This window comes from Ahaetulla prasina, chromosome 2 (genome assembly GCF_028640845.1).
Source record: "Ahaetulla prasina isolate Xishuangbanna chromosome 2, ASM2864084v1, whole genome shotgun sequence".
NCBI lineage: Eukaryota > Metazoa > Chordata > Lepidosauria > Squamata > Colubridae > Ahaetulla > Ahaetulla prasina.
In genome coordinates this window covers 302,057,566-302,084,268 of record NC_080540.1, presented here as the reverse complement: position 1 = coordinate 302,084,268, position 26,703 = coordinate 302,057,566, and the positions used below count along the sequence as shown (strand labels likewise).

General features: G+C 49.0%; 1 protein-coding gene across 1 annotated transcript in view; it reads right to left on the bottom strand.

Annotated features, from left to right (window-relative positions):
* Positions 1 to 257: 257 nt before the first annotated feature.
* ARID3C (AT-rich interaction domain 3C) overlaps positions 258 to 26,703 on the bottom strand; it is a 100,706-nt gene continuing 74,260 nt past the window's right edge. The window contains exons 4-9 of the mRNA XM_058168111.1: positions 20,348 to 20,420; positions 9,911 to 10,094; positions 8,271 to 8,515; positions 4,825 to 5,094; positions 2,245 to 2,334; positions 258 to 877 (exon numbers count right to left, since the gene is read on the bottom strand). Coding sequence (XP_058024094.1) covers positions 741 to 877; positions 2,245 to 2,334; positions 4,825 to 5,094; positions 8,271 to 8,515; positions 9,911 to 10,094; positions 20,348 to 20,420 — 999 coding nt within the window. The 3' untranslated portion in view covers positions 258 to 740. The remainder of the gene's footprint in view (positions 878 to 2,244; positions 2,335 to 4,824; positions 5,095 to 8,270; positions 8,516 to 9,910; positions 10,095 to 20,347; positions 20,421 to 26,703) is intronic.

Sequence of the window (26,703 nt, the reverse complement as noted above, 5' to 3'; positions counted from 1 at the left end):
ATCCCAGAATTGGGGTGGGACTCTGTAGTGGTGAAGAGTGGGAAATGGAGGAAGGGTGTAAAGAGCATGGACCTAAGTCTGGGCAGGGAATGGTGGAGAAGGCAAGGAAGGAGATCGAACCCTGTTCCAGTTAAAGACTCCTAACTGCCATCAAGTCCTTGGAAGAACCCAACTGGTGCCCAACATTCAACCACAACCAAGGAAATCAATGCAGGTGAAGAAGCCATAACCATGGTTCGCTAGTCCACCATGGCTCCAGAATAACAAGATTGCGCAATCTTTTCTTGAAAACCTCCACTGATGGAGCACCCACAACTTCTGGAGGCAAGCCGTCCCACTGATTAATAGAAAACCAGAGTTGGAAGGGACCTTGGAGGTCTTCTAGTCTGCTTGAACAGGAGACCCTATACCATTTCAGACAAATGGTTGTCCAATCTCTTCTTCAAAACCTCCAGTGATGGAGCACCTACAACCTCTGGAGCCACGCCATTCCACTGGACAATCAGCTCCCTCTACCACCTCCTTCTCAAACCTATGTCCTCCTCAGTGCCCCAGTGTCTCTTCATTCTGTCCTTCGCCCTGCCCCGAAGTCCCTCTCCAAGCCACTCCAGGGCTGGGGGGGCTTCACCCCTTGCCACCCTGAACCAAGAACGCAGATGCCCCTACGAGGTCCCTACGCAGGATGGCAGAGTGGAGGCCGTTGTCCGAGGGGTGGAGGACAGGTCGCAGGGCTTCTCCTCTCAGGGCGAGCTGCTGGCCGGAGCACGTCCCCGAGATGTGGCGGAGAATAGCGGACTCGGTGGCATCCCTGTGGTGGCGTGGCTGTGGGCGCCTCCCGCAGTGCCCAGGAGGCCCGATCGTCTGGCAAACAACACACCTGTCGGAACAAGAGAGGTGCTAAGGCAGTGCAAGTTGGAGGTGATCAGCAGACATAACAACTACTGCTCACACCTGCCCAAATCCAGGCTCTGGTCTTTGGAAGCCCATCTCCACATTCCAGCACCCTAGTGGGCGCTGCCCTTAATTGGCCACTGACCTACCACAGTGCTATGGGGTCAGAGGTCAACATTTGGGATTTTTAAATTGGATAGTTTGTCCCTAAGGGTCCTGGTCTTTTTATTTTCTTCCATTTAATTGATTCCTTGGTGGACCCCTCATTTCAACCCTGAGCTACAAATATTTTCTTCCAGCCAGACCACTTCTATATGAACAGACAGCAAACCCCTCTCCCTTCTAGCACTGATGATGTTCCTTAGTTGAGTCATGAAATCTACAAGGAAACCACTAAGCATAGAGAGCACCAAGGACCCCACAGTCTCCTCCTTCTCCTCCTCCTCCTCCCCATCTTCCTTCTAGCACTGATGATGTTCCCTAGTTAGGTCAGGAAACATCAAACAACCAAACTCAGAGAATACCAAGGACCCCACAGTCCTCACCACCTCCTCCTCTCCACAAACCCCACTCCATTCTAGCCCCAAAGATGTTACCTAGTTGGGTCATGAAACGTCTGCCAGAAAACCACCAAGCTCAGAGAGGACCAAGGACTCTTTATTTCAACCCTGAGCTACAAATATTATCCTTTATTGGCACCATTTAATTCTCAATGACTGGCTGAGCAAGTCCCTGTGGCTTTCTTGCCAAGCTTGTCTGCCATTGCCTCTTTCCTAGGATAGAGCGAAAAATGGCTGGCTGAAAATCACCTATTTGGCTTTGTGCCGAAGGCAGGACTAGACGCCATAGTCTCCCAGTTTCTTAGCTGAAGGGTTTAACCAAAGGGCCTTATCACTGCACTAAACTGGCTCTTATTTATGCTGCCTTGCTTAACGTGGAATGTACCCCTTTCCCCCCCCAATATATGGCCCACAAACTGAGCCAATGGGCTTTGGAGGCAACCCAAGATTCCTAGCTAGCAACTCTGGTGAACTTCGAGACGTCTGGACTTCAACTCCCAGAATTCCCCAGCCAGCCACACATCTTAAAGTTCCGGAGGCTGGGAAACCCTACTTCATGCTATGCCAGAAAAAAATGGGTTGATCCTGGAACCTGCTTGCCCCACAAGCCATCCCGCCCCCCCACACCCCCAAATCTGTCATTTAGCACCTCCTCTTCCAAAGCTAGCAATTCCTCAGCTGCTACCTCTCTCGGTCTCCTGCACTGATGATCAGGAAAAAACCCCAGGCGGGAGGGAAAGCGATTGCTTTGCAGCCTGCGTTCACACAAAGAGGGGGGAGGGGCGCTCTTTACCTGTGTAGACAACACCGTTTATTTCTATCGACATGTTGATGCTGCTAATGCCGTTGGTCGACAGATTCAATGCCGTCTCCTGTCTGTCATCTGGAAGAAAACAGAGAAGGGGAGTGAGGAAGGCAGAACGACGGAGGTGTCAGGGTTCCAAGCGGTGGTGGGTTCTACCACCGGTTCGCTTTGCGCACGCACTTTGTGCGGGATCGGCGCGTACGTGCTCGCTTCGTTCTCACGCACGCCAAACTTGTGCTTCGCGCAAGCGCATTGACTTACTGAACAGCTGAGGCATTGCAATCCGCTCTGCCGTGCCTTCCAGCTGGGCTAAAAACAAAGGAATAATGGTAGGTATAGCGCAGGGTCGGGCAGGAGGGCCCAGATGACGGTCGAAGCGAACCGGTTCGCTGTCAGAACAACATCTCTGCTACCGGCTCTCCTGAACTGGTAGCAACCCACCAATGGTTCCAAGTAATAGATCCATAGCTAGCAAAAACTCCCAGGCAGGCAAATTCCCAATAAAGGATAGCTTTATTGAAAATATCATATTGGAACATATCTGGTGAAAACCGACTCTGAAAGTTCCCGCGGTTTTCACCTAGTGAAAAAGAGAAAGTTTTTCCCAAACCCCAAACAGTCTGTCACATGGGCCAATCAATATGCTGTCTAATTGTCTGGAGGCCTCCCTCCTTCACACGGTCGGGGTGTGAGAATGTCCTTGGTTCTCAAGAGACTTTGTTTTGGCTACACAAACTCCTCTATCTCTAATCCCCTCCCTTCCCTGTCCCTCAGCTCCAGCGGGGCAACACTGAAGCTCCAATATAGCTCTGGTCAGGTCAACTTCAGGGTTAACAGGAGGAAGGATGGATGGGGTCTAGCACAACTCACCACAGCCAACTCGATCCGAGACAATTCGCCATGGCCTAATTGCTGCGGGACAAAAATTACTTAATATCGAAGAAATTATGAAATAGAGCGATGATGGCGAACCTACGGCATGCAGGTGTTCAGAAGGAGGAGACGGAGGTCACCGAGCAACTGGACTGTATGCTGATTGGACCATGTGATCGGTGACTTTGGGGAAGTGACAAACTTTTACTTTTAATTAGGCGGAAACCAGCGGGAACCTTTAGAGCCGGTTTTCACCAGGTGTGTGCCAATAGGACCTAGCCCAATAAATTGTTCTTTGCGGAATATGCTTGCCTCGGAGTTCTCTTTGCTGTGGATGTGTTATTTGGGACCCTGACACCAGCTACTTTATTGTTTACTGCCTATAATACAGGAATCTTCTCCAGGCCGGCAGCTTTTACCTGGGAAAGACCAGATAAAGCTCAGAAATATTCGGGAGGGTCAGTCCTTGCCCTCTTATGTTTATGTCTAGAAGGGACACGGTGGATCAGTGGCTAAGATGTTCAGCTTGTCGGTCGAAAGTTCGGCAGTTCAGCAGTTCGAATCCCTAGTGCCGCGTAATGGGGTAAGCTCCCGTTCCTTGTCCCAGCTTCTGCCAACCTAGCAGTTCGAAAGCACATAAAAAATGCAAGTAGAAAAATAGGGACCATCTTTGGTGGGAAGGTAACAGCGCTCTGTGCACCTTCGGTGTTTAGTCATGCCGGCCACATGACCACAGAGACGTCTTAAGACAGTGCTGGCACTTCGGCTTTGAAATGGAGATAAGCACCGCCCCCTAGAGTCGGGAATGACTAGCACATATGTGCGAGGGGAACCTTTACCTTTAACTAGTGAGTCTAGGCTACATCCCTGCTTGAACCTTCTGCCCAATTGAGTGTTGTGGTCGGCCAGCAGCCCACGGAGCTGGCAGTGGAGTCAGACAGTGAGGAGGTTGGGAGGACAATGGGCTAGTCCTTGAGTCAGGGGAAGGCCCGGATGAGGGCTCTGCATCAGAGGCAGAGATGGGGCCAGGGCCATCTGGGAGCGATGCACGGACTCTGGAACCTCCAGAAGGTGGACAGCAGAGAGGGAGAGGAAAAGGAGTCTGTTCCTAGTGCACACATGCGAAGAGCTGCCAGAAGGCAAGAGCAGCTGAAGCAAAAAGGACGACTCGGGAGTAAGGCCAGGAGATGATTGGCCACTCCCATAAGGCTTAAAAGAGCAGCAACAAGCCGTTGGGTTCTTTGTAGAAAAGCAACATTGATTTCCATGCTTCTTGTCAGCGTCTCTTGAACTTTGTGGGGCTTTTGCCAAGAAAAGCCTTTGGCAGGTTGCCAAAGACATCAAAGGTTGGTGATAAGGCCGAGGGACTGGTTATGAAGAATTTTGTTTTGGACGAAGCTGAGAATGAATGAATTCTCAGCTGTTTTAATAAAATGAGTTTGTTGAGGACTGAATTGTGTTTAGTAATCACTACTTGGGCCTCGGTCACAGCACTGGGATGGTTGCTCTCCAACAATCCCCAAATAATTTTTTCCCACAGAGAGTGCAAAGAACTAGGGAATGGCGATCGGCCTGGTGGGAATAGGTTCCACAGTCTCCCACACCCAACTACACTTCCCAGCTGCCCTTGGGCCAAAGCAGAACTCAACGGAGATGTTCTTCCCTTTCCCCGAAAGTGACAGAGGAGGAACTCACCTCCGCGGCTGTTGACCTTGATGTTGACCGGGAACTGGGAGGCCATAGCCAAGAGGTTCTGCTGAAGAGCCTGCTGGACCAGGCGCTGCTGCTCTTCGGCCATCAGCGCCATCTTCTTCTCCGGGGGCTCGCTGGTCTCCAGCTTCTCCCGCAACTGCTCCAGGGCGGCTGCCTGAGAAGCTGCGGCTTGTGCTGCCACCAGGTGATGCCCGGCTAGGCTGACGGGTATGGCAATGCGGCTGGGCACCCCAGACGACAGGAGACTCTCTTCTGCAAGGGAGGAGGAGGAGGAGGGGAGGGGAGGGGTCAACAGAGGACAACAAAGGTGCAGAATCTCTTGGCTGTCTGTATCTATATCTATCTATCTATCTATCTATCTATCTATCTATCTATCTATCTATCATATCATCTATCTATCATCTATCTTTTTATCTATCTATCTTTGTATCTTTCATCTATCTATCTATCTATCTATCTATCTATCTATCTATCTATCTATCTATCTTTGTATCTTTCATCTATCTTTGTATCTCTCTCTCTCTCTCCCTATCTACCTACCTACCTACCTACCTACCTATCATCATCATCATCATCATCATGGTATCATCTTCTATCTGACCATTCATCATTCATCATATACATCTATTCTGTCATCTATCATCATCTATCTTTCTATCATTTATGTCTGTCTATATCTATCTACAGTATTATCTATCCTTCATTTATCAATCACCTATTGATCTATATGTAGCTAGCTATCTCTATCTATCTATCTATCTATCTATCTATCTATCTATCTATCTATCTATCTATCTATCTATCTATCTATCTATCTATCATCATTTGGTATGGTTTCCTGTTTAAGCAGAGGTTGGACTAGAAGATCTCCAAAATCCCTTCCAACTCTGTTATTCCGTTATTTAGCTTTGCTGGCTGAGGTATTCTGGGAGTTGAAGTCCACAAGTCTTAAAGTTGCCAAGGTTGGAGACCCCTGGTTTAGCAATCAATCTATCTATTCATCTCTTTGTTGTTGCTGTTAGTTGTGAAGTCGTGTCCGACCCATCGTGACCCCATGGACAACATTCCTCCAGGCCTTCCTGTCCTCTACCATCCTCTGGAGTCCATTTAAACTCATGCCTACTGCTTCAGTGACTCCATCCAGCCACCTCGTTCTCTGTCGTCCGTAATCTTGGTGATTCCATGATTAGGCTGTTGTTTACTGAATTAGTAACCAACCAAGAACAGAGAGCACCCCCCGCCATAGCCCTGATGATGTTCCCTAGTTGGGTCATGAAACGTCTGCAAGAAAATCACCAAGCCGCAGAGCTCACCCTGAGCTACAAATAGTATAGTATAGCCTTTGTTGTCATTGTACATCATGTATACAACGAAACTGGTTTTAGCCTCACTGGTGCAACCCATGACAAAAAAATACAAACAACATAAATAGTATAAAGAATAATCCCTATGCAAGTAATTAAGGGGGGGGGAAGAAAAAGAAAGAAAAAGAAAAACTAGTCATACGTGTCCACGTGTGCGTGGAGTGATTGTGGTTGTGTTTAAGCGTCTGACAATATCCCCTTCCAGCAATTAGTCTGCAGTGCTGAGAAAAAAAGATAGAAAAATATGGGCCCTTCCCAGCCCCCATAACGGAGGGGGACTGCACCGAATAAGGAACAGACGATAGTTTCGGAGTTCTGCTGACCTGCCGAAGGCTGCGAGAAAAAATTGGGTTTGCAAGGGGAAAAAAGCCCCGCGTGTCCTTTTCCAAGTTTATTTATTTATTTTGGTGCATTCAGGGCTGAGCTTTGATCAAGGAACAGCCTGGAATGCAATTAAAAGAGATCAAAACCAGTCAATGCGGCTCTTTCTTCCCCTCGAGGTCCTTTTTTTTTGAGTTTAGATTTACTTTCGAAAGAAGTGATTTGACGCAGGAGGTTTTCACGCCAACCCCACCCCAGTCCCTGGAGGGAAGGTCGGGGTGGGACAGGCGAACCAAGAGGTTTCATACAAAACTTACGACCGTTCAGGGGTGGGCTTCAAAAATTTGAGCAAGGGGTTCTCTGCCCGGTTGCTGGGTGGGCGTGGCCACAGTGGGCGTGGCCTAGTCAGCCTCCTGGGCTCTGGATGCTTTCCTGAAGCCTCCGGGAGGGTTAAAACGGTCTCCCCAGGTTCCGGAGGCCTTCTGGAGACCAGAAATGGGCCCGTTTCCAGCCTCCCTGAACTTCCGGTAGGCCCGTTTTTCACCCTCCCCGAGCCTCCACGCGCTCCCTGCACTTACCTGCATCCTAAACAGGCAGTGTGAGGACTCATTGGAGGGGAGGAGCAGGGTGGGCGGGGCCAGCCAGGAGGGGGATTTGGGGGTTCTCCGAACTGCACAGAATCTTAGCTAGAGGTTCTCCCGAACCCCTGCGAACCCCCAGCAGCCCACCCTTGCAACCGTTCGTTTAGTGACCGTTCGAAGTTACCCCACCACTGAAAAAGTGTCCAATGACAATTTTTTTTTACACGCTTAAGACGTGGAAACCTCCCCGTGATCAAAATTCGGCCACTTGGCAACTGACTCATATTTATGACGGTCGCAGTATCCCGGGGGGTCACGTGATCCCCCTTTTGCGACTGTTGTGACTCCAGCCCCGAACCTGGCCCCATGCCCGAAAGTGACTCCGAAAGTGAGGGGGAAGGGCCGGTAAGGCTTACCTCAGGAGCACCAATTCCTGTGGCTCGGCTCCAGGAGCCAGAACCAGATCAGTCGGAGGACGTAATGAGGCCGTCATCCCCTGATTCCTCCCTTCCTCAGGCTACGCCTTCAGACCCAGCTGATAATAATAATAATCAAGCTTGGCTTGACCCACGCTTTAGAAGATTAGAGAGGCGGCGTCATCAAAAGGAAGGGTGGGGCAGGAGCCCCACCCCACAGGATATATAAGGAGCTTTGGGACTCCTCTTACTCCACGGGAAGCAAAGTTTAGCTAAACCGTTTCAAAAAGAGCTGAAAGTCTTGCTACGTGAGTCATTTGTCTGAACTTTGGCAGGCAGCTACGATTTCTCTGCCAGGACTGATAAGAGCCGTGAATCCACTGGCTGAAGGCCAGCTCGTGGGTCTGAAGTGGGGAAGGAGACAGAACAGTGACCTTCTGACAAGCAAAGGGAAGCCAGATTCATTTAACAACCGGGTGGCTAATGTAACAGCTGCAGGGATTCACTTAACAACAGTGGCAAGACAGGTCGTAAAATGGAGGAAAACTCACTTAGCAATCGTCTCGCCTAGCAATGGAAATGATGGGCTCAACTGTGGTCGTTCAGAACTACCTGTACCCCCCAAAAGGGGGTATTTTCCTGCAGAGGTTCAGCCTTTCACCCCTGACCTCTGCCTTGGCCCCCCTCCCCTGGAGATCCTCTCCTTCCCTCCCTCCCACACACTCAAAGCAGTCTCAGCCTCTCACCATTTTTGACGGCGCGGACTTGTCCGATCTGGCTCCCGTTGTGGGTGGCGATGGTGAGGGAGGGCAGAGGGATCTTGGGGGAAGCGAGGGTGGCCGGCGTGCCCGTGGGCGAGTAGCTGAACAGGGTGGCCCCGAACATCTGCCGCCTCCCTTCCCGCCGGTTGCTGTCGATGGCGGCTTGCAGCTCGCCGGGAGAGCTCAGCCCCCGCTTGTCGCATTCGTAAGGGTAGAGGTACTTCATGTACCTGTGAGGAGAAGCAGAGAGGTTGGCAGGGACCACTTTCCATCGCCACAGCTGAGATGCTACATGGACACAGAACATAGAATCACAGGGCTGGAAGGGACCTTGGAGGTCTTCTAGTCCAACCCCCGCTCAAGCAGGAGACCTTATAGTATTACAAATGGTTGTCCAGTCTTTTCTTGAAAATCTCCAGTGATGGAGCACCCACATCTTCTGGAGGGAAGCTGTTTCACTGGGTTAATTAACGGAATAATAAAGTTGGAAGGGACTCTGGAGGTCTTCTAGTCCAGTCCAGTCTCTTCCTGAAAACATCCAGGAATGGAACCGGGTTCTTCGTATGAAAAGCCATGCACATGTCAAACAACGTTTCAAGGTTTTTTACTGCTGCTCATGCTTGAAGTCTACAATGGGTGTCACATCAATTACAATCAAATGAATTAATCAAATACCTCCCTCCCTCCCTCTCTCTCTCTCTCTCTCTCTCTCTCTCTCTTTCCCTCACTCACTCACTCACTCACTCTTTCTTGCATTTGTAGCTTAACACATGCAGCCAGAGCGGTTGCACACCAAGAGGGCTTCAACCCAAAAGGGCTTCAACTTTTCTAAGTCTCCCCATCCATGGCTTGGTCCTTCCCAGATTTCTCTAAAACCAACTTAAATCTCTCATCACAACTCATTGTGCAGAGAAGAGCAACAAATTAGGGGACTGTTATAACATATGATGGAGGGTTGCAGGAATTCAATCTATCTAATTTCATGAAAAGAAGGACTAGGGTGACATGAGAGCATCTTCCAATATTTGAGGGGCTGCCACGAAGAGGAGAGGGTCCAGCTATTCTGCAAAGCACCTGAAGACAGGACAAAAAGCAACGGGTGGAAACTAATCAAGGAGAAAAGCAATCTAGAACTAAGGAGGAATTTCCCCGACAGTGAGAACAATTAACCAGTGGAACGACTTGCCTCCAGAAATTATGAATGCTCCATCACTGGAGGCTTTTAAGAAGAGGTTGGACAGCCATTTGTCTGAATTGGTGTAGGGTCTCTTGCTTGGGTGGGGGGTCCCTTCCAACTCTATTATTCTGTTAATTAACTCAGTGGAATGGCTTGCCTCCGGAAGTTGTAGGTGCTCCATCCCTGGAGGTCTTCAAGAGAAGATTGGACAACCATTGTCCAAGATAGCATCGGCCCTCTTGCTTGAGCAGGGATTGGAGTAGAAGACCTCCAAAGTCCCTTCCGGAATCCTACGATTCCGTGTTCTATGCCCGTGTAAAGAGATCCTTGCTCTCCTCAGCCTTCAAAATCTCCACTTTGGTTTCCTGTAAGGCCCAATGCTCAGCCAACCTGTCTCAAGCGTGTTCCGGGAACACAGAGCCCCCCCCTCCCGGCCGCCGTGACTCACTGTGTGCGGAGCGTGAAGGCTGCGCTGGTGATGGAGGTGGGCAGATTCAAGCCTTTGGTGATCTCCCGCCAGATCTTCTTGTTGATCACCTCCACCAGGCCTCCTTTCTCGGTCACCAGCCGATAGAGCGAGTAGAGATCCAGCACCTGCTTGGCCATGATGGGGATCCGGTTCACGGGGGTCCCTGGGAGGGAGAAAGACGGGCACCGCACAGGAAAAGGTTTAGAAACAGAAGCAGCTTCTCACTTCGGCCACTTGAAGATGGGAAGGACTTCAACTCCTAGCACATCACGACTGGCCGTGATTTGGGGCTGATTTTTTTAAAATTGCTCTGTCTTTCTTTTTTAATTTAAAAAAAGAAATTCAGCCCCACCCCAACCCCAGCACAGCAATGCTGTGTAAATTTAGTTTAGATGCTTTTTATTGTTTTTAACAAGTTGCCCCTGTTTGCATTGTTGGTATATTTATTGAATGGCAAGCTGCCCAGAGTTGAAATGGGAAAAAGAAAGAGAAAAAGAAAGAGAATGAGAGAGTGAAAGAGAGAGAGAGAGAGAGAGAGAGAGAGAGAAGGAAGGAAGGAAGGAAGAAGAGAGGGAGAAAGAGAAAAAGAAAAGGGAAAGCGAAAGAGAAGTCAGAAAGATAGAAAGAAAGAAAAGAAGAAGTAAGAGAGAAAGAAGAAATAGAAAGGAAGGAAGAAAAGGGAGAAAGAGAAAAAGAAAAGAGAAAGAGAAGAAGAAAGATAGAAAGAAAGAAAAGAAGAAGAGATAAAGAAGAAATAGAAAGGAAGGAAGGAAAGAGAGAGAAAAGAAAAGAAAACAGAGAGAAAGAGACTTAAGAAAGAGAAAGAGAAAAGAAAGAAAAGAAAGAAAGAAGAAAGGAAGGAAAAGAAAGGAAGGAAGAGAGAAAAGAAAGAGAAAAGAAAGAGAAAGAAGAAATAGAAAGGAAGGAAGAAAAGGAGAAAGAGAAAAGAAAAGAGAAAGAGAAGAAGAAAGATAGAAAGAAAGAAAAGAAGAAGAGATAAAGAAGAAATAGAAAGGAAGGAAGGAAAGGGAGAAAGAGAAAAAGAGAAAACAGAGAGAAAGAGACTTAAGAAAGAGAAAGAAAGAAAAAAAGAAGAGAAAGAAAGAAGAAAGGAAGGAAAAAGAAAGGAAGGAAGAGAGAAAGAAAAAGAGAAAGAAAGAGAGAGAGAAAGGAAGGAAGGAAGGAAGGAGAGGGAGAAAGAGGGAAAAAGAGAAAAAGGGAAAAAGAGAAAGAGAATTAAGAAAGAGAAAGAAAGAAAGAAGAGAAAGAAAAAAGAAAGAAAAAAATGAAGGAAGAAGGAAGGAAGGAGAAAGAGAAAGAGAGAAAGAAGAGAAAAGAAGGAAGGAAGGAAGAGAGAGAGAGAGAGAGAGAATTAAGAAAGAGAAAGAAAGACGAGAAAGAAGGAAGGAAGGAAGGAAGGAGGGAGGGAGGGAAGGAGGGAAGGAAGGAAGGAAGGAGGAAAAAGAGAAAGAAGAAAAAGAAAGAAAGAAGGAAGAAGGAAGGAAGGGAGGGAGAGAGAGAGAGGCTGATTTCCAGTTCCCCTCCTTCGCTGAGGGGCACAAACTTAGAAAAGGGAAAATAAAGGAGAAAATATGTAGCTCATATTGGTTGAAAGGAAGTGTCCTTGGTAGTTTTCTGGCCAAGGTTTCATGCCTGGCCCTGATGCTGTTCCATAGTTGGGTCACGAAACGTCTGCCAGAAAATGCCTGAAGTTGTTAAACGAATTGTGCTGACATTGAGTGAACCTGGCATGGGACTCTTTAAAAATCTCAATCACGTGACCCCGGAGCACTGCAACCGTCATGAATACATGCCAGTTGCCAAGCGCCCAAATTTGGATCCCATGGGGAACCTGCAATGGTCGTTAAGTGTGAAAACTGGTCGTAAGTCACTTTTTTCAGTGCTGTTGTAATTTGAACCGTTACTAAATGAACGGTTGTAAATTAGAGCATAGAATAATAGAATTGGAAGGGACCATGGAGGTCTTCTAGTCCAGCCCCCTGCTCAAGCAGGAAATCCTATACCCATTTCAGACCAATGCTTGTCCAATCTCTTCTTGAAAACCTCAAGTGATGGAGCACCCATAACTTCTGGTGGCAAGCTGTTCCACCGGTTAATTGCCCTCACTGTCAGGAAATTCCTCCTTGGTTCTAAGTTGCTTCTCTCCTTGATTAGTTTCCATCCGTTGCTTCTTGTCCTGCCCTCAGGGGCTTTGGAGAACAGCTTGACCCCCTTCGTCTTGTAACAGCAACAGAGTTAGAAGGGACCTTGGAGGTCATCTAGTCCAACCCCCTGCTCACGCAGGAAACCTGTACTAGGGATTTGAACCGCCGAACTGCCGACCTTTCGGATCGACAAGCTCAGTGTCTGAGCCATGGAGCCACCTAGTCTTTTGTAGGAGCCCCTCAGATGAGGGTTCCCTGTATCCCCATTCTGCATTCCCATCCTTTGGGGCTACAGATAATTGATCACACAGGCCTGATTGATGGATTACTAGAGCAGCGGTTCTCAACTTGTGGGTCGGGACCCCGTTGGGGGTTGAATGACGATTTTCCAGGGGTCGCCTAAGACCATCGGAAATATGGGAAGTATACTTGCGAGTCAAAGAATCGCGCTCCAATGGTTGACTCCACAAGCCAGCTGCAGGCTCTTCAAATCGCTAGCCGAATTCGGCTTCAGGCGCGATGAATTAAAAAAGAGAGAAATCTTTGCTCTGATGTCTCCCTCTCAAGCCAGCTGCAATCACTCCCAATCGCTAGCCTAATCTGGCTTCAGGCGCGATAAACTTAACAGGGGAGGAGTCTCCGCTTTAATGCCTCCGTCCTCAAGGCAATCGCAAGCAGTTCAGATCGCTAGCCAAGACGGCTTCAGGCGCGATAAATTCAAAACAAAAATAATTTTACGGTTGGGGGTCGCTACATCGTGGGGAATTGTATTAAAGGGGTCGCCACATTGTGGGGAATTGTATTAAAGGGATTGCAGCACTATAAAGGTTGAGAAACCACTGTACTAGAGGGAAACTGGGGTGGGAGGAGGCGATACGATCTCCAGCCATGCGTGTTTTTGGGGAATGAAGCTTTCCCTGGCTGAGAGCCTCCAATAGGACTATCCATAGCTCACTTCTCTTTAGCTAAAGGCTGCCTACAAGTCAAGGTGAAGGTGCATTTATTAATTAAATTTATAGGATGTCCATCGCACTGTTGCAGTTGGAGGGAGAGAGACAGAGGGAGATCCAATTTCGGTCACCACAATACAAAACAATATGTTGGGGCTCTGGAAAGGGTGCAGAGAAGAGCAAGAAAGAGGATTAAGAGGACTGGAGGATAAAAGAGACGAAGAACATTTGCAAGAATGGGTATGTCTAGTTTAATTCCCCCCCCCCAAAAAAAGAAGAAGGACTAGGGGGACAGGATAGCATCTTCCAATATTTATGGGGCTGTTACAGAGAACAGGAGGCCAACCTATTCTCCAAAGTAGGCAGGACAAGAAGCAACGGATGGAAACTAGTCAAGGAGAGAAACAAATCAGAACTAAGGAGAAATTCCCAAGATCCCGTGAAGTCTTAATACCATTTTATAAGGCCCTGATAAGGCCACACTTGGAATCCTGCATCCAGTTTTGGTTGCCACGATGTAAAAAGGATATTGAGACTCTGGAAAGAGTGCAGAGAAGAGCAACAAAGAGGATTAGGTAGGGGACTGGAGCCTAAAACGTATAAAGAACAGTTGCAGGAATTGGGTATGTTTAATTTAAAAGAAGGACTAGGGGAGACATGATAGCAAAGTTTCAATATCTTAGGGCAGGGGTCTCCAACCTTGGTCCCTTTAAGACTTTAAGCAAAGCTGGCTGAGGAACTCTGGGAGTTGAAGTCCACAAGTTTTAAAGGGACCAAGGTTGGAGACCCCTGCTCCAAAGCACCTGAAGGCAGGACAGAACAGAATAATGAGTCGGAAGGGACCTTGTAGGTCATCTAGTCCAACCCCCCCACCCAAGCAGGAGACATTTCTAACATTGGGTAGTCCAAATGAACTCCAAAACCCAGCATCTCTCCGGTGACAAGGGGGAAGAGGCGGCTCGGGAATTGCCCAGTTCCTCAAAATGAACCCCGGACGAGCAAGGGAGCAGCTGCCAAATTCGAAACACAAAGAAAAGCTTTTAATTTATACCTTCTTTTCTTCCAGGAGCCAGACCTGGGGGGTTGGGGTGGGGGCGATCGAAGCCCCATCTATTTGGAGCAGAGACTCAGCTCCCCTAATTTATGGGCATCTTATTGGCTGGGATATTCTTCATCAGTTTGAAAAATGACTTGCTTTATTCTTTCCCGGCTGCTCGTTCCGGCCGTTTTGTGTTTTAAAAAAGTGTAAAACAGATAAAGATAAACGCGAGTGAAGATAAAGAGAAACGGCGAGCGTTGCAAGAATGGCAGGGCAGGGAAAAAAGGGGGTTTGTGTTTTGTACTCAGGCAGCCGGCTTGGGGTTCGCGGTTGCAACAATGGGGCGGCTGCCTTCGTCTGGGGGTTCAGGCCGAAAGGGGTTTGCAGGTGAGTGTTTGGGAAGAAATGGTCCGTACGGAGTTGGGTGCCAATGGCCGTGGGGGGTTTTAAGTCCCATCCTGGCTGGGGAATTCTGGGAGTTGAAATCCCCAACTTTTAAAGTGGCCAGGGCTAGACATTCCTGGCCTAGGCAGAGAACCTGGGTGGGCATTTTATTTAGACATGTTGTTTTTATGGAAATGGAGAGAGGAGGAGGAGGAGGAGGAGGAGGAGGAGGAGGAGGAGGAGGAGGAGGAGGAGTCCTTGATGGTCTGTGAGCTTGGTTGTTTTCTTGCAGACATTTCATGACCCAACAAGGTAACATCATCAGTGGTTGAAGGGAAAGGGGTTGCTCTCTGTTTTTATACAAGCCCCTTCTAGCTCTGAAGATGTTACCTAGTTGGGTCATGAAATGTCTTCAAGAAAACAACCAAGCTCACAGACCATCAAGGACCCCTCAATCCTCCTCATCCTCCTCTTTCTCTTTCTCCTCCTCCTCCTCTTCCTCTTTGTTCTCCACCTTTCCACATACCCCTCTTCCTTATAACACTGTTGGTGTTACCTAGTTAGGTCATGAAAGGTCTGCAAGAAAACGACCCAACTCAGAGAGTACCAAAGACCCCTCGTTCAGGTCCCGCTCTCTTTCGAGATGAGGAGGAGTCCAGTTTTCATTCTTACAGAAGTGCTCTTGGGGAGGGGGGGAACCTCCCGCCTCTGCAAGCCGAAACTAAGCCCTCCGTCCAAGCGGGCTGATAAAGAACCAGGCCCTGGATGGTGGAGGAGCAACACACTACACACACACACAAACACACACACAGAAGTGCAGATGCCTTTGTGGCCTGCAGAGGGTCCCCCTTCTGCAAAAGAGAGAAGCTCCTCAGGGCTTTGGGAAGGGCCAAGAGAGAAGCAGCCACTGGCCGGACAGGCTGGACCGGCCTGGTCAGTCCTGGAGAGGCCACTTGTCTGCCAAGGGTCAACCAACCCACCCAGGGCTGAGCAGGGGTGGGTGGGTGGGGGAAGGAGACCTCCTGAGCCAAGGAAAGGGGAGGGGCAGACCCCCAGACTCATTCCAGAGCCAGGGAGGGGTGCAGGACAAGGAGCAGCCCCTTCTACACCTCTACTTGGGACCCTCCTCCCCCTTTGAGCCCCCAACCCTCCCCCAAAAAAGGGGGGGCGGCCTTGCAGGGGGAGGAAGATCAGGGAGAACCAGTTGCTCCGGAAACACCCAGCCTGGGTAAATATTGTAAAAAAAACACACACACACACACACAACCTGTTCTTCCCCGGTAGCATCATCGCCCAGCAATGCGGTGATTGTGGCAGGACCGACAAATTTGCGGCTGTGAGTCACAAGTGGGGGATGGAGGGGGCGAGTTCTGAAGTAGAGGCAACCATGAGAAAGACCAGCCTGGCTTCCCGAAGGCTGCTCCGAAAGCAAGTTTCTAGCTCTCATGGAGCATTCTCAGGCACGACTCGTCTCAAACGTGCAGGAAGTCCTCGACTTACCAGGATTCGCTTAGTGACCGTTCGAGGTTGTAATGGCACTGAAAAAAGTGTCTTAAGTTAGGACCGGTTTTCACACTTACGACCGCTGGGGCCTCCCCAGGGTGAAGGGATCCATATTCCGACGCTTGGCAATTGACTCGCATTTATGACGGTTGCAGTGTCCCGGGGCCCTGTGATCTCCTTTTGCGACCTTCTGACCAGCAAATCCATTTGGGAAGCCAGATTCACTTAAGAACCCCATGCGACTGAATTAACAACCGGGGCAAGAGAAGCCGTAACACGAGGCAAAATTCACTTAACAACTGCCTTGCTTAGCGACAGAAAATCTGGGGCTCCATTGTGGCCATAAATCAAGGAGTGCCTGCAATCCATGAAAGGAAACATTAAAATCCTGTAGTCTATGTCAGGGGTCTCCAACGTTGGTCCCTTTAAGACTTGTGGACTTCAACTCCCAGAGTCCCTCAGCCAGCAAAGCTTAAAGGGACCAAGGTTGGAGATCCCTGGTCTATGTAATGAGTCCATGCTACTTCCTCGTTTAACCCCTCCAGCCGTCGTGGGGAAAAAGGATGCTGTGAATAGCATGGAAACAGTCGACCGGAAGTCCCCAGTTGGAGATAAAACTTCGGTTGTGTAATTTACACAGTTCTGGTGTCAATTCCACTCTGCTTCTGATCTTGCTGGTGCCAACTCCATTTTCATTTGTCTATGGAGCTTCTCGGTCATCCAGGTTCATGGCTGTCCCAAAGGGGCCTTTTTTTCAAAGGCAACTGGACTTTCTGGTTTTTTCTTTGAAGACGTTTCACTTCTCCTCCAAGAAGCTTCTTCAGCTCTGGCTGGATGGTGGAGAATGGAAGCATTGATGCTCCTTGCAGACAGCTGGTCTGCATCCTGTTAGAGGGTCCTTGAGGCCACTTAGAGGTTTGTCTGTGTCCTCAGGGTCACCTGAGTGGTGCAAACGATTCCTGTAATCTGCAATTTTTGGGAAATCGGTTGGAAATTTCCCAAAATTTCCCTCCAGTCAGAATTGAAGAAGCTTCTTGAATGAGAAGCAAAATGTCTTCAAAGAAAAACCAGAAAGTCCAGTGGCCTCTTGGGACAACTATTTTCATTTATACCACCAGCAACCTATTTTTGGCTGCCTTTCTCTCAGTCTTCCCAGCTGTGGGCTGGGTATTGACGCCGGCCTACTCTGCAGGGTTCTCAGGAAGTCACGCTCGCAAGATTGTTTATTGGAGTGAAATATTAATGAGTATGAAATGTGTTTTTATGAAGGGGAAGAGAGATCTGATAGCAGTATTCCAATAATTAATTTATTTTTTTATTTTTTTATTTATTAGATTTTTATACCGCCCTTCTCCCGAAGGACTCAGGGCGGTTCACAGCCATAATATAATTAAGCCATAACCCATAATTAAGGGGCTGCCACAAAGAAAAGAAGGGGTCAACCTATTCTCCAAAGCCGCTGAAGGTAGGAGAAGAAGCAACAACAACGGATGGAAAATAATCAAGGAGAGAAGCAACCTGGAATTAAGGAGAAATTTCCTGACAGTGAGGACAACTAACCTATGGAACAGCTTGCCACCAGAAGTTGTAGGTGCTCCAACACTGGAGTTTTTCAAGAAGAGACTGGACAGTCTGAAATGGCATAGGGTCTTCTGCCTGGGCAGCGGGTTGGACTAGAAGACCTCCAAGGTCCCTTCCAGGCCTGCGATTCTATAAGATGCCAATTTGGGCACGGATGACAGCAGCTTTGCTCCCGCTAAAGGCCAGGAACTGCAGGGCCATCCTCCCCAGCCAGCATGGTGGGGGGGGGGGCGCACAAGAAATCCAAGAAGGCTGGCGCATAAGTGGTGGTGGTGGGACATGCCCCCCCCGGCTTCTCGCAGGTGTGAGGTTCAAATTGTGCCGGAAAAGCAGGTCTCGTTCCCAGAACCAGGACCGCTGAGTGTGATTTCTCTCCTTCAGGCAAAGGGGGTGGGCGGGGGTGGGCACCTTGCCCCTTATCTCTCCTAGAGGCAATCGATGGGCATCAACAGACCCCCCCCCAGGAGAATCAGCATTCCCCACCCCACCCCCTGGGGGATTCGATCCCCTGCCGGAACCTCACAAAGGGCTTTCCAATATAGATGTAGAGCCACAAGAAAAGCTCTTAATTAGCACCCTTATCGCAGGCAGGAGAAAGCCGCTTAATTAGTTCAGGGAGAATAATGAGGGCCAGGTGCACGGGGGGGGGGGAGGGGGCTGTGAAGCTTGGGGGGGCCCCCCCCCCGCTGTCATCTGCAGGTAGCCCAGATCCATCTTTCTTTCCTTCCTTCCTTCCTTTTTTTCTTTCTCTTCCTTCCATCATTTCTCTCTCTTCCTTCCTTCAGTTCTTTTCCTTCCTCCCTCCCTCCCTCCCTTCCTTCCTTCCTTCTTTCCTTCCTTCTTTTTTTCTTTCTCTTCCTTCCGTCATTTCTCTCTCTTCCTTCCTTCAGTTCTTTTCCTTCCTTCCTCCCTCCCTTCTTTCCTTCCTTCCTTTTTTCTTTTCCTTCCTTCCATCATTTCTCTCTTTCTTCCTTCAGTTCTTTTCCTTCCTTCCTCTTTTCCTTCCTTCTTTTTTCTTTCTCTTCCTTCCATTATTTCTCTCTCTTCCTTCAGCTCTTCCTTCCTTCCTTCCTTCCTCCCTCCTTCCCTCCCTTCCTCCTTCTCATCCTCCTTTCCTTTTCCTCACTGACCTGCTATCTTATTCTTTCTCCCATTTTCCTTCCTCCATTTCTCCCTCCCTCACTCTCTTCCATCCTCCCTCCCTCCTTCATTGCATTTTCTCACTCATCTTCCTTCCTTCTTCCTCCCTCCCTTTTCCTCACTGACCTGCCTATCTTATTCCCTCTCTCCCATTTTCCTTCCTCCCTTCCTCTCTCCCTAAACTTCCTTCCTCACTTTCCTCCATCCCTCCTTCCATTCCTTTCTTCCTTCCTCCTTCCCTCAGTTTCCCTCCTTCTTTCTTTCCCTCCTTTCCTTTTTTCACTGACCTGCCTATCTTATTCCCTCTCTCCCATTTTCCTTCCTGTCTCCCTCCCTCCTTTTTTTCTCATATTTTCCTTCCTCCCTTCCTTCCTCCCTCCCTAGTCAAAATTTGAACTCTTGGCAACTGACTCGTATTCATGACTTCTGCAGTGTCCCAGGGTCACGTGATCCCCTTTTACGACCTTCTGACCAGCAATGAGGGAGCCAGGTTCACTTAACAACGGGGTTACTCACTTAACGACGGCAAGCGATTCACTTAGCAAGAAAAGTTGTGAAATGGGGCCAAACTCACTTAACAAATTTCTCACGGAGCCCAAAATTTATGTTGCTAGCCTTTAGCGCTCCCCTCTTGCTGCGCACCTCTTCCCATGCCTGCGGGAGTAATGAGTGAATTCTGCATAAGCTCTGAGGCACTCTTGCCCGATAGCGTCCTTAGCTGGCATTGGGAGACAAGCGGAGGAAGTTTTGACTCCATCTTGACTTTTTTGACCCCACTTGTGGCAGCCCTGGAGTGGAGGGGGGGCCCCCTTATTCAGCCCCGAAGCCGTTTAATGGCAGCCCTGATGGAGGGGCCTCCGGGCGCATTGGAAATCGGTGCCGGGTTTTGTTATCTATCGGCCGATTGGGATGAAGAGGAAGCTCCAGCAATTGAGGGGATTCGATAAATGCTTTAACCTCTGACCTCGCCCCCCCCATCAAGCCATAGAGGCCCCCTTGCCCCCCCCCCCACGGCCTCTGACGCCAATCCAGAGGTTGCCATCAATTAGAGCCTTTGCCAACAGCTGAAGGGATGAAGCTATGAAGCTGTGCTAGATCAGCCCGACAGGCAAAGGCCGAGGTTAATGGGGGGCTAATTAAGTGGGAGGGGCAGGCAGGCATTGCTCTCGGATGGGAGGGAGGGAAGAAAAGGAAAGGAAGGATGGGGAAGGAAGGAAGGGAGGGAGGGAGGAAGGAAGGAAAAAGGGAGGGAGGGAGGAAAGAAGATGAAAGTGTGAGAAGGAAAGAAGGGAGGGAGGAAAAGGGGAGGGAGGAAGGAAAGGGATGGAGCAAAGAAAAGAAAAGGAAAAACAGAGAAGGAAGGAAGGAAGGGAGGGGGGGAGGGATGGAGGGAAAGAAAGAAAAAAGGGAAGGAGAGAAGAGAAAGAGGGAGAAAAGGAAAGAGGGAGAAGGAAGGAAGGAGAGATGGAGGAAAGAAAATGAAAGTGCGAGAAGGAAGGAAGGAAGGAAGGAAAGAAAAGGGGAGGGAGGGAGGAAGGAAAGGGATGGAGGAAAGAAAAGAAAAGAGGGAGAAGTAAGGGGAGAGGGATGGAGAAAAAAAGGAAAGGGAGAAGGGAGGAAGGAAGGAAGGAAGGAACCCCACACACACACTCACCTCTCTTCTGCATGAAGCTGAAGAGATCATCCAGAAATTCCTTCCGCTTGGGGTCTCCGTCCAACTCGTAGAGCTGCAGAGGGTAAAAAAACAGTGGGTATCATTGGCCGGGGGGGGGGGGGGGCTGACAGAGCCCCCCCCCCAAGAGCAGCTGGAGGGGCAACTGCAGAGGCCAGGGAGAGCTTGCTTTGCGCAATGAGACAGGCGGCCTGGGAGCAGGAGAGAGAAAAAGGCTTCTAATTCTAATCCTAAATGCAGGACACCCCTCCCCCATTTTGCATTACTCAAGGTGGGGGGAGGGGGGGTTCCCTCATCCTTGGGGGGGATTGTTCAATTTTCAGTGAATTCAATCCTCAGATCTCTTAGTGGTCTCCCGACCACATCCACCCCAGGCAGCTGCAGGGAAAGGCTGCCTTTCCTACCTTAAAGGCCCCCAGCCCTACTGCACGCCCTCCCGTCCTCCCCCCCTATTTCCAAGCCTTCCCCCACCCCAGAGATGGTTGCAGCCTCTGGGCCAGCTGGCTTCTTCTTCACAACACAGAGAGAGAGAGAGAGAGAGAGAGAGAGAGAGAGAGAGAGAGAGAGAGAGAGGGAGAGGAAACCTTCACTAATAAAATTGTTTTTTTGGGGAATTTAAGTATCATCAATTTTACATTTCCTTCCTTCCTTCCTTCTTCCCATCTCCTTCCTTCTACTTCTTCCATCCTTCTTCTCCCTCCCTCCCTTCATTCCATTCCTTCCATCCTTCCTTCCCTGTCTTCCTTCCCACTCCTTCCTTCCCCCTTTTCATTTTCTTTCTTTTCTCTTTCTTTCATGCAGCCACCCATCTTCTTTTCTTCTTCTCTCTCCCTTTCTCTCTCTCTCTCTTTCATGCAGCCACCCATCTTCCTTCCTTCCTTCTTTCTTTTCTTCTTCTTCTCCCTCCCTCCCTCCCTTCTCTCTCTCTCTCTCTCTCATGCAGCCACCCATCTTCCTTCCTTCTTTTCTTCTTCTCCCTCCCCTCCCTCCCTCCTCTCTCTCTCTCTCTCCCTTTCTCTCTCTCTCTTTCATGCAGCCATCCATCTTCCTTCCTTCCTTCCTTTTCTTCTTCTTCTCCCTCCCTCCCTCCCTCTCTTCTTTCTCTCTCTCTCTTTCATGCAGCCACCCATCTTCCTTCCTTCCTTCTTTTCTTCTTCTCCCTCCCTCCCTCCCTCCCTCCCTTCTCTCTCTGTCTCTCTCTCTCTCTTTCATGCAGCCACCCATCTTTCTTCCTTCTTTTCTTCTTCTCCCTCCCTCCTTCCTCTCTCTCTCTCTCCCTTTCTCTCTCTCTCTCTTTCATGCAGCCACCCATCTTCCTTCCTTCCTTCCTTCTTTTCTTCTTCTTCTCCCTCCCTCCCTCCCTTCTCTCTCTCTCTTTCATGCAGCCACCCATTTTCCTTCCTTCCTTCTTTTCTTCTCCCTCCCTCCCTCCCTCCCTTCTCTTTCTCTCTCTTTCTCTCTTTCATGCAGCCACCCATCTTCTATCCAACTCGGAGCAACTCCCACTCCAAACTCAAAACAACAAATAAAATCCTATTAAAACTATCAAACTAAGCATTCTCTGCTGTCCTGCCTAGTTACTCTTCATTTCTCTTTTCTCTTTCTCTTTTCAAAAGTGTTATTCGCTCTTTTCCATCTACTACTCTCTTCCAGCCAAGATGTCCAGAGGTGAACCGAGACCCTCTCGGGAGCAGGGGGCAGCTGCTTACTCCCCCCAGCACCAGGGTGGGTTTCTGGCCATGGCAAAAAAAACCAACAACCCCAAAACCAGCCATGGGCTTTCTTCCTGGCCCTTCTCTTTCCTTCCAGCGACAGCCCCCTCCTCTGCCCCAGAGCAACCCTGTATGGCTTTGGCCAGCTGGGGGGGGCATTACAGCGTCTAATTCTCCCTCTCCCCCCCCTCCCAATTCCTGAAGCTTGCAAGCTGCAAAGGGCAGCTCCGGTTCCGCCTCTTCTGGCTGAGCCATGATGGATGGACTCCGCTCGCCGGACCCCCAGGAGAGCCCTAGCTGACCGCCCCCAGCCTCCCACCCCAGCGGCGACCTTTAACCTCTGCGCGGGTGGGAGAGATAAATATTTGATGACAGACCCTGATCTCCGCTGAGCCTCCGCTGACACCTGTAGGGATTACATGCAAAGCCCCCCCCTGCAGCTCCCCCTCCCCTTCATCAGGGCAATTAGCAAGAAGGGGGCAGCTCCCGGATGACCTCTGACCTCTTAGCATCCAGGAAGGAAAATTGATGGGGGGAAGAGGGGGAACTCTGGGCCTCTTCCGATCAGCTCCTCGGGAGTTTTACAGGGAAGACTCACAAGTCAACCACAGAAGCAAAAACAGGTTTAGGAGCCAATGCAATCCTAGGCACTTTCTAAGGCCTTGGTAAGGCCACACGTGGAATATTGCATCCAGTTTTGATTGCCACGATATAAAAAATGACCGTGAGAGTCTTCGTGGACAATCACTTAAATACAAGCCAGCTGTGTGCTTCTTAGTTTTTTTTTTCTTTGAAGACCTTTCCCTTCTCATCCAAGAAAGCCAACATGGGTTTGTCAAAAACAGATCATGCCAGACTAATCTTATCGCATTCTTTGACAAAATGACAAAATTAGTAGACCAGAGGAATGCTGTCGATATAATTTACTTGGACTTCAGTAAAGCATTTGATAAAGTAGACCATAACCTACTACTAGATAAAGTAGAAAAATGTGGGTTAGACAGCACCACCACCAGATGGATTCGTAACTGGCTGACCAACCGCACTCAACGTGTAGTCCTCAACGGAACTACATCCACATGGAGGGAAGTATGCAGTGGAGTACCCCAAGGCTCTGTTTTAGGCCCAGTACTCTTCAACATCTTCATCAATGACTTGGACGAGGGGATAGATGGGGAACTCATCAAATTTGCAGATGACACCAAGCTGGCAGGAATAGCCAACACACCAGAAGATAGGCACAAGTTACAGAAAGATCTTGACAGACTTGAACATTGGGCGCTATCTAACAAAATGAAATTCAACAGTGAAAAAAGTAAGGTTCTACATTTAGGCCAAAAAAACAAAATGAACCAGTACCGCATATGTGGTACATTGCTCAATAGAAGGACCTGTGAGAGAGATCTTGGAGTCCTAGTGGATAACCATTTAGATGTGTGGCAGCAGTGTGCAGCAGCTGATATATAAGCCAACACAGTTCTGGGCTGCATAAACAGAGGATAGAATCAAGATCACGTGAAGTGTTAGTGCCACTTTATAATGCCTTGGTAAGTCCACTCTTGGAATCTTGCATCCAGTTTTGGTCGCCACGATCTAAAATAGATGTTGAGACTCTAGAAAGAGCGCAGAGAAGAGCAACAAAGATGATTAGCGGACTGATGGATAAAACATATGAAGAACGGTTGCAGGAACTGGGTATGTCTAGTTTAATGAAAAGAAGGACTAGGGGAGACACGATAGCAGTGTTCCAATATCTCAGGGGCTGCCACAAAGAAGAGGGAGTCGGGCTGTTCTCTAAAGCACCTGAGGGTAGAACAAGAAGCAATGGGTGGAAACTGATCAAAGAAAGAAGCAACTTAGAACTAAGGAGAAATTTCCTGACAGTTAGAACAATCAATAAGTGGAACGACTTGCCTTCAGAAGTTGTGAATGCTCCAACACTGGAAATTTTTAAGAAAATGTTGGATAACCATCTGACTGAGATGGTGCAGGGTTTCCTGCCTGGGCAGGGGGTTGGACTAGAAGGCCTCCAAGGTCCCTTCCAACTCTGATGTTATGTTATATGTTATGTTAAGAAGATTTCCAGCTCTGATGAATGGTGGGGAAGGAAAAGATTTATGTTCCTTGCAGACAGCTGGTCATTTGCATCCTTTTAGGGGGTCATTGAGGCCACTTGGAGGTGCTTCCAAGATGCTTTTCAGAAGAGGAGCGAAACATCTTCAAAAGAAAAACAAAGAAGAAAGTCCAGTTGCCTCTTAGGAAAAGCCCCTTTGGGACAATCATGACCTGGATGGCTGAGAATCTCTACAGGCTTTGAGCTAAGCAATTTGGGATGAAGACCCTTGGAATGGTCTGGGAGGAGGAGTGGATTCCCAGAGGGAAAAATTGCAGACTACAGGAACCATTTGCACCACTCAGGTGATCCCGAGGACACAGACAAACCTCCAAGTGGCCTCAGTGACCCTCTTGGATGCAAGGGGATGCAAATGACCAGCTGTCTGCAAGGAGCATAAATCCTTCCATTACCCATCATTCAGTCAGAGCTGAGGAAGCTTCTTGGATGAGAAGTAAAACATCTTCAAAGACGTTGCCTCCGGAGAAAAAGCCCCTTTGGGACAGCCATGACCCTGGATGGCTGAGAATCTCTGCAGAAATTTAAGGTTACGGCATGCTGCCAATCCTACCCAACGCCCTGCACGGAATAAACTTTCACTGCCTGCGGAAAATAAACCGCTCCTTCCGATGGGGGGAAAAAACGGGGAAACCCCTTGGCTTGGCCAGGAATGTCTTCCTGCGTGCCAGCTCTCACCTTCCAGCTCAGCTTGGCACCGATCCTGCCAGCAATTTGCATTCCTCAGTGTCCGAGTGGCTGCCAGACAGAGCTCAGATGTCATTAATCAGGATTTGAGGTCACCGCCAGTCCGCAGCTTGGCACGGCAGCGGATGGGAACGGGCACCATGCCAGCTGAAAAGGCGCCAGCTCAGCAAGAGACGGCTGTTAACCCTTGAACGGGGAGGGGGGGGAGAGTGGGGGGGTGGCACAGCCAACCCACCTGCCCTCCCTCTTTCTGCCAACTCTATATTCTATGTTTCCAAACTCTGCAGCCTTTTGGGCAATGGGAGGAATGATGGGGAGGTGGGGACAGGGAAGGGTGGTAGGATGAGAGCTGGACCTGAATCCAGGACAGCCCAGAAAGAGGGGACAGCTGGTGGTAACCTCTAGGGAAACGTCCCTAATCGATAAAGGAGGAGGTTTGTAGGTCGGGGTTGAAACAAGGGGTCCTTGGTGCTCTCGGAGCTTGGTTATTTTCTTGCATGACCCAACTAGGTAACATCATCAGTTCTCGGGGGGGATACAGTTCGGGTGGGCAAACACCACTCCCTTCCAGCACTGATGTGGATGTTACCTAGTTGGATCATGAAATGTCTGCAAGGAAACAACCAAGCTCAGAGAGCACCAAGGACCCCACAGTCCTCCTCCTCTTCCTCTCCTCAAATCCCTCTCCCTTCTAGCACTGATGATGTTCCCTAGTTGGGTTTTTTTTTTTTTTTTTTTTTTTTGTTTACATTTATACCCCGCCCTTCTCCGAAGACTCAGGGCGGCTTACAATGTATAGGGCAATAGTCTCATTCTATTTGTATATATTTACAAAGTCAACTTATTGCCCCCCCAACAATCTGGGTCCTCATTTTACCTACCTTATAAAGGATGGAAGGCTGAGTCAACCTTGGGCCGGGCTCGAACCTGCAATAATTGCAGGCTTTGTGTTCTTAATAACAGGCCTTACCAGGCAGAGCTAAACCGGCCCTGAAACATCTGCAAGGAAACCATCAAACTCAGGCTGCCCCGGGAACCCCTCATTTCACCAACCAACCAACCAACCCTCTTTACCACACGCTTGGCGAACAGCCTGATGCCAGTTAAAAATAAACATTTGTGACAGGTCCAAGCAGCCATTCTTGGTGCTCCATAGCTGGAGATCCTTGCCAGGGGAGGACCCTAAACAAAGCTGGAAGTTAAGAGGCACGTTTGACCCTGGATACACCCAACCTGTCAGTGGCCGTAGGGGATCCCTACCGTCTTATACGCTGCCCCCCCAAAAAAAACAAGTTTCAAAAGGGCTTCCCCCACCCTAGCCTGGGGAACAGGCCCATCTGTTGGGGTGTATCTGCTCTGGACCCCACGTTAGCTAGGATCTAAAAGGATCTTAATGAGCACCAATGAAAGCAAACAGCAGAAGGAATTACTAAATGCTTTCTCACACCCAGCATACAGTGTTTATTTAATTACTCGCTACCCAAGATAAATAGCATCGATTTAACTTTTATTGGAATGAGAGGCTGGTTCACTCCCAAGCCACATTCTCTTGGGGCTAAAAACGAACCAAATTCTGAGCAAAAAATCTCAAAACAGGGAAGATCATTTTTATCCAGTAAAATAGGGGTCTCCAACTTTGGCAAGTGTAAGGTTTGTGGACTTCAACTCCCAGAATTCCCCAGCCATGGCTGACTGGGGAATTCTGGGAGTTGAAGTCCACAAATCTTACACTTGCCAAGTTCGGACGACTCTGCGGTAAAGTCAGAATGACATCAGTCATGTCATATGGATCACTCTTGACAGTCCTC